The sequence below is a fragment of the Lagopus leucura genome, unplaced genomic scaffold (assembly GCF_019238085.1).
Source record: "Lagopus leucura isolate 7727_CA_CO unplaced genomic scaffold, USGS_WTPT01 Super-Scaffold_73, whole genome shotgun sequence".
Classification (NCBI taxonomy): Eukaryota; Metazoa; Chordata; class Aves; order Galliformes; family Phasianidae; genus Lagopus; species Lagopus leucura.
Window position 1 is genome coordinate 102,569,018 of NW_024962252.1, and position 11,940 is coordinate 102,580,957.

The 11,940-nt window shown below is 41.2% G+C and overlaps 2 protein-coding genes across 2 annotated transcripts in view; both read left to right on the plus strand.

Moving 5' to 3' along the window:
• Window positions 1-7,183, plus strand: part of LOC122182234 (protocadherin Fat 4-like) — a 32,157-nt gene extending 24,974 nt beyond the window's left edge. Inside the window, exons 24-32 of the mRNA XM_042875347.1 lie at window positions 141-275; window positions 960-1,096; window positions 1,765-1,953; window positions 2,933-3,027; window positions 4,239-4,394; window positions 5,184-5,381; window positions 5,990-6,097; window positions 6,468-6,669; window positions 7,013-7,183. Coding sequence (XP_042731281.1) covers window positions 141-275; window positions 960-1,096; window positions 1,765-1,953; window positions 2,933-3,027; window positions 4,239-4,394; window positions 5,184-5,381; window positions 5,990-6,097; window positions 6,468-6,669; window positions 7,013-7,183 — 1,391 coding nt within the window. The remainder of the gene's footprint in view (window positions 1-140; window positions 276-959; window positions 1,097-1,764; window positions 1,954-2,932; window positions 3,028-4,238; window positions 4,395-5,183; window positions 5,382-5,989; window positions 6,098-6,467; window positions 6,670-7,012) is intronic.
• Window positions 7,184-7,576: 393 nt separating this feature from the next.
• The window catches only part of LOC122189416 (activator of 90 kDa heat shock protein ATPase homolog 2-like), an 8,670-nt gene continuing 4,306 nt past the window's right edge, over window positions 7,577-11,940 (plus strand). The window contains exons 1-4 of the mRNA XM_042888586.1: window positions 7,577-7,682; window positions 7,824-8,014; window positions 10,482-10,567; window positions 11,167-11,281. Of these exons, the coding sequence (XP_042744520.1) occupies window positions 7,603-7,682; window positions 7,824-8,014; window positions 10,482-10,567; window positions 11,167-11,281 (472 nt within the window). The 5' untranslated portion in view covers window positions 7,577-7,602. The remainder of the gene's footprint in view (window positions 7,683-7,823; window positions 8,015-10,481; window positions 10,568-11,166; window positions 11,282-11,940) is intronic.

Consider the following 11,940-nt stretch of genomic DNA (forward strand, 5'->3'; position numbering starts at 1 on the left):
GTCCTTTAAGACCTCAGCTATAGTGCCTCTGCTGTTCAGACAGAGTAGAGATAAATTTCACATTTTTAAGAACAGAGGGCCCATAGATGCAGGAGAGCTATAGGTGATATAACAACAAAAGTGCGTGCTTTTACTTTCAGGTCATTTTAGATTGGATCCAAGGAGTGGTCAGCTGAAAACAGCAATTAATTTGAACTATGAGGAAGTTTCTCAGTATGTGATTTTAGTAGAAGCAAATGAAGATGTCTCATCTGCTGCACAAGTCCAGTCTTCAGGTAACTTTCCTTCAAAGGACTTTTCAACTTGAATAAGAGCAATGAACACAGGACTTTTTTTTGTCTTCTATATTTGCAACCAATGATGGGAATCGAGATTCTCTTTAATCTGAAAAGTCTGGCAAAGAAGACAAAAAGTGGAATGTTAAGGCTGTGCAGGCCTTCTGCACAGTAGCAGCAGCAGCCTCAGAAAAGAACTTAATACCTGAGCATTGGATTGTTAATCAGGTACAGCCAAGTGGAGAAGGCTGACCGAGAAACAGGCTTCTCACTGCCTGTTCTTACCACAGCCCCAGGAGAAGCAAAATAGCTCCTCTTCACATTTCCCTTCTACATTCCCTTACTTTTCCCTCTTCCCCGTGTGCAGCATCAATACCACTGCAAAGCTACAGCCTTGCCCAGCCTCTTTAAAAGTTGTGCTTTGTTGATGTTGCTGTTGTTGCAGACACAAGCCTGAGCAGTACCAGAAGCTGCCGGCTTCTGTGCTTTTGCTGGCTTCAAAAAAGCCCTACAAAGAGCTTTTTGGTCAGCCTTTTTGCTTTAGGTCTCTTACCCAGTGCAGTCTTTTAGTGAGAACTACTGGTGATAGGTGGATGGTTGGACTGGATGATCTTGTAGGTCTTTTCCAACCTTCGTGTTTCTGTGATTCTGTGATACCAGAGATAACCTGTGTTTGCTTAACAGGACTGTTTGCTCAAAATGTGGTGATGCTGACAATCGCAGTGCAGGATGTAAATGAAAAGCCAGAATTTTTGAATAGCATGTACTCTGCTCTGATACCAAGCTCTGTGCCATACAAGTACCCAGTTATTACAGTTCAGGTAGAGTATCTTTCTGTGCTCTTCAGGAGGACACAAAACTTTTCAAATATTTGATTTTTTTTTTCAACTTGTTCAAATAGATTTAAAGGAGCTGTTAAATCTGCTTTCGAAAGTCGAATTCTGCTCATCATCCAGTTTGACCATAATGCGGGTGAAGGATGGGGTGTTTAGGGGACTACTCCATACCTGTCCTGCCAGTGTTTCTTTCAGAAGAGAGATGCAGTCTGTTCTGACTCATGCTGCTGCCTAGAGCTATAGGGCTTAAAGGATTACACACTGCACACGCTACCATTCTCTCACTGATGCTGTTAACTGCTTTGTTATCTATCAAACTCAAATGGGAAATGAGCTACAAAAAGGAGAAATTATTTTCTCTTTCTAAGTTTCATGCTTCTCAGTTCCTGTAGTCTGCTTTCTTTATTCTTGCAGTTGTAGCACCTTCTTAGGCTCTCTGGGAAATGTATTTCCTCTTCTTATACACTGGGTTTGATTCTGATAACTTGTGCCCCACTTTGCTAGTGCAAAGAGAAAAAATGTGACTATCCTTGAACTATCCAGTCTTCCAAAGAGAAACTGCAGTTTTATGATCGAAGGGTAAGCACAGCCCAAAAGTCACAAACTGTGCTTCAAAACTGCCTTTGCTTTTTTTTTTAATTTTATAAAACCAGGCCACAGATCCAGATGCAGGAGGCAATGGACTTTTGACATACAGCTTATTGAATTATCAAGAAGAATTTGATGTCAATGAAAACACGGGGCAGATTTATACAGTTTTTTTAGCAAGAAGAGCTGGATCAGTTTTTCTGGAACTCCAAGCTGCAGACCAAGGTGGACTCACAGCCCACACAACAGTCAATGTAAGGGAGAATGCTATCTACAGTCCTAACCACTTTCTATGTCAAAACTCCATAAAATAAAGGCTAGGTTTGGTAATGACTGAAAAACAAACAAACAAAAAAAAGCAACAACAAAAAACACCCGCCCCAAAAAACAGTTAATACTAGACAGTAAGACTATTGGGTATGTACCAATACTCATTACGTATGTTCAGGCGAGAATTATGAGGTTGTTCTTTCTTTTAATTTATTGAAATATCTTGACATGAAAGTTGACTTTTAGAGGATATTGTTCTGCTTATGGACCAAATTAATCTCTTAACTAGCTCAGGCTATGGCTAAATCAAGATTTACCTCTACTTTGGAGCTGCTACCAGGCATTGCAAATTGATACAACTTCCCCTCCTTCCTCCTTGGAGCAGTTTTTCCTAGACTATCCCCTTTATTAATGCAAGAACCTCCATGTGGCTACACAGCAGCTACACTGCATCTTTTATACATGTCCAAAACACAGACACCCCAGCAAAGACTTGAAATATGAAACTAGTTAGATAATTGTCCTTTAAATAGTTCTTTTATAATAAATGCAGATCACTGACAGGTATAACTGGAGATAGTGCAGAGAAATCTGGATGAATGAGAAATTCCACAGTTTATCCATACTTTAGTTTTGGAAATGTTTTTTTTTTTAATCACATATATGGAAATAGAATGTAAGATATGAAAATCTGGCAAGCTGTTTTCCCCAACACCTTGCTGACAAGCTTAGTAGATCTCTGTACTGGTTCAGTTACAATTTAATATATTCTTCAACTTTTGAATTGCTTAGAATGCTGTGTTAAAGACTTACTTCTCTTGAAATTAATGACATAAGAAATTGATTTCTCATTCTTAGCATTGCCATCAGTGTGTGTTTGTTTGTTTGTTTGTTTTTAAGTCAGTCTTGGAGAGAGATACAAATGCTTCAGAAAGCCTTACATGCAATTCTTTTATTTCTTAGGCAACTATTTATGTCACCTCCAGTAGCAACATTGTGGTGTTTGTTCTTAATCAGAAGATCAACGCTGTTGAAAGAAACATTGATGAAGTAAAAAGGTATATTTTCAAACTGTGAAACCTGGTGTAATGCAGAATAACTTGGGGGAGTTCTCAGGAATCTATCAGCAGGATACACCATTTTTACCTGTAAGAATTGGGCCTGAGTTGACAAATGTCAGTGTCATTGGATTAGATGATATCAAGAGATCCCTTTCTACCATAATGTTTCTGTAATTTTCAGCTACCTAGGGAAATATTTTTCCTGGTTGGTTGGCCCAGTGTGCACATGTGGAGACAAACAGGATAGAAGATATAGAGATCTTTCATTCTTTGACAAGAGTCACAAGTCCACAAACCCTTTGCTACAAATGAGAAATCCCCCTTCTGGGACAACAGCAGTACTTTTCAAGGTTCAGCATCTACACCACTAGGAGATTAGTAGTATGTGGATGGCCACAGTACAGTTAAAAACTTACTTTGGCCTTTTTCCATTATTAATGAAGACACAGAATGCTTTGGTTTTACAGAATTTTAGGGGCTTTGAAGAGTGGAGAAAATAAGCTTTACCTTAACGCTATCATGCCACTGATTTATTGTTGCTAAGAATTAAATAAGAGATCCTGGAGCTGCTCTTGCTTCATTCCTGGAAGCAGCTGGTACTGATGCATATTAAAATGGTGGATTAACCAGGCCAATGTTCTGATCCAGTGTCTGGATCCAGTGTGATCCTCTCTTTAATAATGAGTTGGGAGAAAATAAAGTTTAGGAGATGAAATTTCCCTTCTTCCATTACTGTTCATGGTACTCTGTAAGAAGTGCTGCCTGAATTTATAAGAAAAACAACAACAACAACAAAAAGAATGAAATAAACCATATGTTGATTTGATAAAGCAGGACTAGATAAATATATGATGTATCATGCAATATTGGTTATGAAGTCTAGGTATAAGGGTTTGCTAACTCTAATTGATCGATCATGGTTTTATGGCACCTATCTAAGATTTTTTGGGCTATGTACAAAGGTTATATAGCTCTTAGTAACGAAATGCATCATGTCAGAGAAAAGGACTGGATATTATTTCCCTGCTCCTCACTGATATTGGGCAAATAATTCCTTTGCTGATGATAATCCTGCATTTTGATGCACTAAAATGCTGACTAGCTGCTACATATTGCACTGAATACCAGTTTTCTGTCATCCAGTTTGGAGCGTAAAAGAATTTCTCATCTCCCAGTTAATAAAAAATGTTTTCTTAACATGATGGCAGGGTCCTGGAGGAGAAACTTGAATGGAATGTATACATTGTTGAAGTTTATTCCAATGATGTCGAAAGGACAGCAAGAAACACCATTAACGAAACCTTCATAAAAATTATTGCAATTGATAATGCAAATGGTGAAATACCTGCAGAAGATGTAAAAAGGTCTGTATAGTAAATCTTCCACGTGTCAGAGCTAGGCAGCTAGGCTTTTTCTTTCCCTAAAATTATTTCTGTCATGATGGGACAGTTTTAGATCAAATAACAGTTTATCTGACACTTACATGCAAGCTTAAACTGAAATTTTAGAATGCAGAAAGCTTTCATTATTTATCCAAAATTAGTTTCCAGAGTTTGTAGAAAACATGAATAAGTCTTTTTAATTGTTCAAAATATGTTTAAAAGTCATCTTAGAAGAAAATGGGAGAAGAAAGAATATCACTAAAATAGATGTTGCTATGAATTACAGAATTTTGATTAAAAACTTGAATTTCAGGTATATTTTATTATACATGGCAGAGGTATAAATATATACTCATGTAAACATATTATTAAGGCTATTTAAAAGCAAGTAATTTCTAGACTCAGTACCTTTCATGAGAACTGGTTTGTGGCAAATAGAAACAATGGGGCCCGTGGTCATAGGAAGCACACTGCATGGATGATCTCTTTTCTGCAAGGAAAGCACTGTTGGTATCTACGAACTGTTTATATAGAGGACTCTGCCCTTCCAAGTTCAAATTTCCAAACTTTGCAGCATTTCAGTTCATAAGCACCAGGGATGGTTTCTAGAAAAAGGCATTTTTTCCCAAAAGAAAGACATGACAAGTCTGAACCTTTGGAAAAGGTAGAGCAGCATGTGGCATTGTTATTTTCTTCACCAGTCTGCAAGCCAAAACAAAGGCCTGATAAATCATAAACACTTTGATTTTTTTTTTTTTTTTTTGTCTTCAGAAAACTCAGAGAGCAGCAGGAGAACATTGAGATAGAGCTGGAGAAAATATTTTCAGCACCTGTCACTACTGCTGTGGAAGAGGGTCCTGCATTCTCAGTAACTTCTGAACTCATTGCAACCATTGTTCTCAGTGTTGTGCTAGCCTGCACCCTCATAGCCTTCCTGATCTACATTGTTTTTTCTATTAAAAGGAAAAGGTACAAATGTTTTTACTTCAACAATATAATTTAGACAGACAACTGGTAAGTTTACCTCAAAGGCTGGCTTTAAAAATGCCAATCTGATAAATTACTTGTATTTGGATCAAGCGTTACCTAAGTTTTGCTGTAGATCAAAGCAGTTAGGCTTTTTACTGCAGGCACTAGAGACTTTAAATGTAACTTAAATTTGATTTCTTTTGTGTTTGTTATGGAGAAACATCTAAAACAAATACTTTTAAAAATGGAGAGATGTGGATAGCTGTGAAGGGGGTGAAAAGTAGCTGTAGTGCACATGTTGAGTTGAGTTTCCTCAATCTGCATTACCTTGTATTCTGAAATCCAGGGAAAGTTTGCTGCAGGGCCATATAGGTGAGGAGAAGGAATACATCTTCAAGAAGACAGTGAATGTTTACATTGCTGCAATTAATTTAGACTCAAACAGCTGTACAGAACAGTAGGCCGTTCTCAACACTAATCCCCAGAACGATATGGAAATTAGGCATTGTATTAAAATTATGACACCAATATTTCACATTCTGTTTTTAAAACAATTGTAAAGCCAATCTTCAAAAAGAATTATATTTTAATGTAGTTATCATTTTCAGAAGGCATGGAAAGAAGCAAATGGAGATGGAGGGTGTTGATAATCCATCTATGACTGACAAAAATGGAAGTTTGAAAAACATAGTGAAACTGGAGGGCATGAATGATGTGTAAGTAGAATGCTGATGTCACGAATTTATAAATATTAGCTAATAAAAAAATGTCCATTTTGATAATTCCAGTAACTCAGCATTTTCCTTGTGTCCTTTGATAGTGTATTCCATTAACAGGTTATGAAATCTATCCTTTGAGGAGACTAAAGCCCTTTAATCTTGAATCAAAAATCATTGCTTTTTAGCAAATCACTTAGCCTTATGCTCCTCTTTCAGGAGGCAAGGTTGTTCTTGCCTCCATGTTGTTAAAATCCCAATAATTTTGAAATCAGCACACCTATTGTTCCCTGCTTCAGCCAAGATAAGATTTTGTCACGTAGCTCTTTGAAAGATCAAGGTGTTATGAGTTCTTTTTGCTCCCTTTTAGAGGAATGGAAGCAGTTAACAACATGGAAGGCACCAGGGAAGGTGGTGTTGAAGACATACCTGAAGCCAAAGGAAAACAGAGTTTTCTTGAGATGCTACAGTTAAATTTTGACAGTGATGGTGAAGAAAATGCAGTGCTTGAAGGGGCCACTGAACCTAGAAATGTAGGTGCTGAGACCACCACTAACATCACAGCAAAACAGGTAACTGGCTTTACAATCAAAGGTATAGAATGAAAGATATTTGGTATTACTCCTCTTCCTGAAATAGTTATCCAAAAACCTGTGAACCTGTGGCTGAATCCAGCAGTGGGGAAAAAAGAAACTACGTGAAGTAATGAACATCTTTGGGCTGTTTGTCAATTCCTTTCTAAGAGGGTGATTCTCTTCCATCTTTGCATACAGCAAAGGCTTCTCATGTATTGTTGCTCCTGAAAATTGCAGCCTTGGAGACAATAATTTCTCTGCAAGCTTCAAAGGCAGAATATACAAGGTTATACAGCTTAATGCTTAGCATTTGTCATGGATGCTAATTCTTTTCTTACAGGACCACTCAGATCTTGGGTCAGCTCTCTCATTAGCATCCAATCCAATAAAGCATGCCCCTCAGAAGGAACTAAAAGGAGTAACATTTTCAGAAGTGGCAATTATTTTGGATGCCAAGCTTGAAAAAGAGGAGGAGGAGGAGGAGGAGGAGGAGGATGTTTTTCCACAATAACTATGCTTGATGAAGAGAACTATTGAAAACCACGATGACACTGTGACAAAACGGAATTAAACGTGCACTGTGATTACAGAGGGCTAGTGCCTGGAGTACGCTATCTGCTGGGAGGCGGGCGGGGGGGGAGCGGCGCGGGCGAACTGTGCGAGGATGGCTGTGCAGACGCTGTCCCAGGAGCGGTGCGCTGAATGTCCCGTATACAACGGCACAAACGCCGACTCCACCCGCGCCGCCCCTTCCTGACTGCACCTGGGGACACCGCCACCCTCCTCGCGGCGCCGGGAAGGGCGGGCCTCCAGCCGGGCTGCGGGCGGGGCGCTGCGGGGCGGGCGGCTGCCTCGGCCCTCCCGCGGAAGGGCGCGGGAGAACGGCGGGCGGGGCGGCGCGGCTTTCTCGCACCTTCCGCCGGGGCCGCCATGGCCAAGTGGGGGCAGGGGGACCCGCGCTGGATCGTAGAGGAGCGCGCGGACGGCACCAACGTCAACAACTGGCACTGGTGAGGAGAGCGGGGGGCGGCGGCAGCGCGAGGGCTGGGCTGCGGCTGCGGCTGCGGCTGCGGCTGCGGCTGCGGCTGCGGCTGCGGCTGCGGCTGCGGCTGGGAGGCGGCCGCGCTCAGCAGTCCCGCTGGCCCGCACAGGACGGAGCGGGATGCGACCAGCTGGTCCCGGAGCAAGCTGCGGGAGGTGCTGGTGGGACTGGTGGTGGAGGGCGAGGCCGGGCGCTGCGAGATCTGCGAGCTGAAGCAGGTGGAGGGCGAGGCGTCTTGCAGTAGCCGGAAGGGGCGGCTCATCTTCTTCTACGAGTGGAACTTGCGGCTCTCCTGGAAAGGTACGGCCGGCTCGGGCTGCGGGGTCTCGCCGTGCCCTGTCCGTCTGTCTCGCCGTGCCTTGTCTGTCTCGCTGCGCGGTCTTTGCGGCCTCAGCTCTACAGGAACGAAGTTCTCAGAGCTGCGGCCGATTTTCTTTCTATTTTAATAGCCATCGTGCTGCCCCTTTAGGTGGAGCTCCTGGTTAGCGCTGAGAGGAGAGATTCAATTGCTAAACGGTAGTTTTTGTCATCGGTTCCTTTTTCAAGTCTTCTAGGTAACTGGGGATTCTAGCTTTAATTTAAACGTGGGTATCTCAGAGCAAAATAACATAAATCCCGAAACTTGCAGTCAGTTTGTGAAGGTCAGTTTGGGAAGAGTGTTTCTGCCAGCGATTCAGATCACTGAGCAGCAGGAGTGGGGAATATAGCCCTGGAAATTGCCCTGCCTGGTGGCGCTGGGCTGGGCAGGAAGGCTGCTGTTTCCTTCCTTCGTTTCAGTGAGGATTTCAATGGATTATTCTACGTGGTGGTGGAAGCTTTTAAAGCATAGGCATTTGAGCACTATTTTTAAAGTCGTCTTAATGAGAAACATGCCTTCGCAGTCAGTTTTTTAAAATAGTGGATTGATGGGAAACAAATCATTGACTCCTGACTCTGCTATCAGAGTGTTGCTGTTTTGTTTTGATAAGGGTAATCGTTCTGCTAACGTCACAGCAATAATAAAAATGCAGAGCTGTGTCATGGCTGATTAGCCCAGCTCTTTAGCTGCTGGGGCTTCCCTGCAGCACAGGAACCAGCTGTTGGACAGGCGGCTTTTTGAAGGTGTTTGTTTTCCTAAATCTAGATTTGTTGTTCTGCTCTGTGTAAGTTGAGAATCCGTATTTTAGGATTTCTTGAAGTTGGTGATAAAAGCATCTGAGTGGATAGAAGTCAGGTTTATGTTGCGCACATAAAAACATTCTTCCTACCTGCTTGCCCTTGTCTGACAATAAGACAGTAGCTGGAAACAAAATTTGCTTTACCACATTCTGCTTGTGCTAATCCTGGAAGTGGAAGAAAGCAGTGAAGTGAACTCTGAGATGACTGCACATGTCTGCATTGGGTTCAGGAGCATAGCAGTGACACTGTTAAGCTAATGAGTGTATTACTTGATACTTAATTACTTGAAGTTGAACTGCGTTCTCCTGGAAGACGTTGAGAAGTCCAGGAGAGGACTCCCTGCTTATGTTGTGCTGTGTAGACTTGGTTGTCTTGGCAGAGGAGGGTTTGTGTACTGTGCTGTGCTTCACTGAATTAAATCCTGATGGAGATCAAGCCTTTGCACTGTGCCCTGCTGTGCACTACTGACCATTGTTAGCTCTTTTTCTCACTCTGAAATGGTTGGGTATCCTTGCTTTGTGCTTCTCCAATGCTGGCCCGTAGCACATCAGGTTGCAGCTGTGCACAGTGGCTCCTGAAGGCTGGCACTTGTTGCAGGGTGCAGTGGAGGGAGCGTTGTGTTCAGCTGGATTTAGCTAGCTCCCACATAGCTGAGAGAGTGCAAATAAATAGGATGTTGGCCTTTATGATAATTCTCCTTGTTCAGTCATGCTAAATGCAGGGTTCTTCACGTAGACTGAACAATATGAAAATAACAGGATTTGGAGCATAACTGCATGTTTTCACCCGCTTTCCACTGAGATTTTAACATGACCTTAAAGGTGAATAAATGTAAATATTAAATGATTTTGCAAGGCACAGGGAAAGAGTCTTCATTGGAATGAAAACAAAATGTTAAGTCCTTTCACAGTAAGGTGCATGCATGCAGCATGGCGCAGGACTCGTGCCACAGGACACGGTCATTGGAGCCGTGCAGGTAAGTGATGTGCCTGGGCTCAGAGAGATGCAGAGCTCGTTCTGTTCTGACAAGGTTTTCTGTAATGGAGTTGGTAGCTCCCAGTAAATCAACTGAGAGTGAGAATGTGCTCAAATATCTGCAAGTGTTCTTTGTTTCACTGGTGTAACTTTCCATGATGTACACATATGTGCCTATTTGGTAGGAGCTTTCCAGGCCTTCCAGAAGAACTAGCTAGCATTCTGGGGAGCTTCCAAATAAAGGGCAGAGACATTGAAGGGAGGAAGAGGGTCATTTTCCTGCTGTTCCCTTTTTAGCTTCACATTCTGTGATGGCCGACGCATCTTTGCAGAACGAAGAGCATTAGAACAGCAGATGATGGAAGATGGGAGTGGTGGCAGAACAGTAGTGTAAAATGAGCGTTGTGTGATGGCTTATCTGTGTGCATGTACCTCATGCATCTGTACAGGAAAATAAGGTTCTGAGAATAGTGCAAAAGGATTGTGACACGTTTGAGACCTTTTGTTGCTCTTTAGTTCTTTTGAATTAGATTCTAGGTATCTTGCTTCAAGGAAACTGTTCCAAGTATAAAACTCTTCTGAAGGGGGAAATAGTTTTTAATAATGCATTTAAGAATTTGTTGTGTTAATACAGGTACTGTGAAAGAGTCTGGTGAGAAACATAAGGGATCTATTGAAATTCCTAACCTGTCAGAAGAAAATGAGGTAGATGATACGGAGGTAGGTGTGAAATCCTGATATGGCTATGCAGGCTCAGCATTCTTAAAGAAAACGTTAACGCATAGGCATCGCGTTTTGATTTATGCTGTGATTAAGTGCAGTAATTACACTTTGATGGTTTACTTTGCTCTTTGTGTTTTTATTTTTTGTACTTGGGATAATACATTATCTTTGTTCTCAGATTTTGTCTGCTAGGAATGTGCTTTGTTTTCTTTGCTAGTTTGCCAGTTTTTGACATGCATCTGAGACGAGCTCCGGTTGTTGTAGTCTTAACAAAAAAAAAAAGCAACCTAAGAACTCAAGGAACATCCTCGCTAGTTGTGCAATAATTGACACTGTGGCTTCTGCAGATTCCTGCTGCTGTGCAGCACGTGCCTCTGGTTATACTTTCAGAAAGCTACTCTGGGAGGAGGGAGAGATACTTATATTTATGTGAAAACCCCAAAACAGTTATTTTTAGCAAAGATAGGATAAACTGAGAATATAATGAACTTGAAACTGCAGCTGTCCTCTGAATAAACAAAGCCAACATTTGTTGCCAGAACCTAAAAGGCTAATGTTTAGGTGCCTCTTCGGTCTTGTCAATTTTCTACTTCTAGATTAATGTTAGCAAAAAGAAAGGAGAAGGTGATATTCTGAAGGAGCTTATGAGAACTGAAGGAACCACAAAAGTCAGAGAGGCCCTGAGAGATTACCTTAAAGCTCTTAAAACAGGTAATTTGAAGCAGTATGTCAGGTAATGTTTTTTTTTTTTTTTTATATCTTCTTTCTTGAATAGATCGGCAATGTACTGAGAATCCTTGGGTTTATTTGTTTTGATTGTTACCAGCTGGTATAAAGATTCTAGTCCTAGTAGTCTTTAACTGCTGTCAAACATGGCAGTGTCCAGAAGCTCTGGTAGCGATCCAGCCTGTATTTTGTTATACAGACTCATAGAGATCAGTGCATTACCTGCAGTGCAGAGCAAAGCTCTGTTGTCAGCTTTTCATTTCTGCAGTAAGCTGTTGAGAAATGCATGGGGATGGTATACACCTGAATAGGCAAAGCTGGGTAATTTTGGGTCAGGTGACTATGAAAACCCTGTATTTTCAGTTGAAATTCCAGTTTGGCTATGTGTGTGATAGAAACATACTAGTAAGGTAAGGAAACTGGACTGGAGTTATATGTCCTATTCTGTGTGATTCCTACAAAGTTTTGGCAGCAAATCTTCATCACATTTGAAAAGTCAGGCTGGTTATTGTTGTGCAGCTCGATTTTCTTTTTTTTTCTTTTTTTTTTCTTTTTTTTTTTCTTTTTTTTCTTTTTTTTTTCTTTTCTTTTTCTTTTTCTTTTTTTCTCTTTTTTTCTCTTTTTTTCTCTTTTTTTCTCTTTTT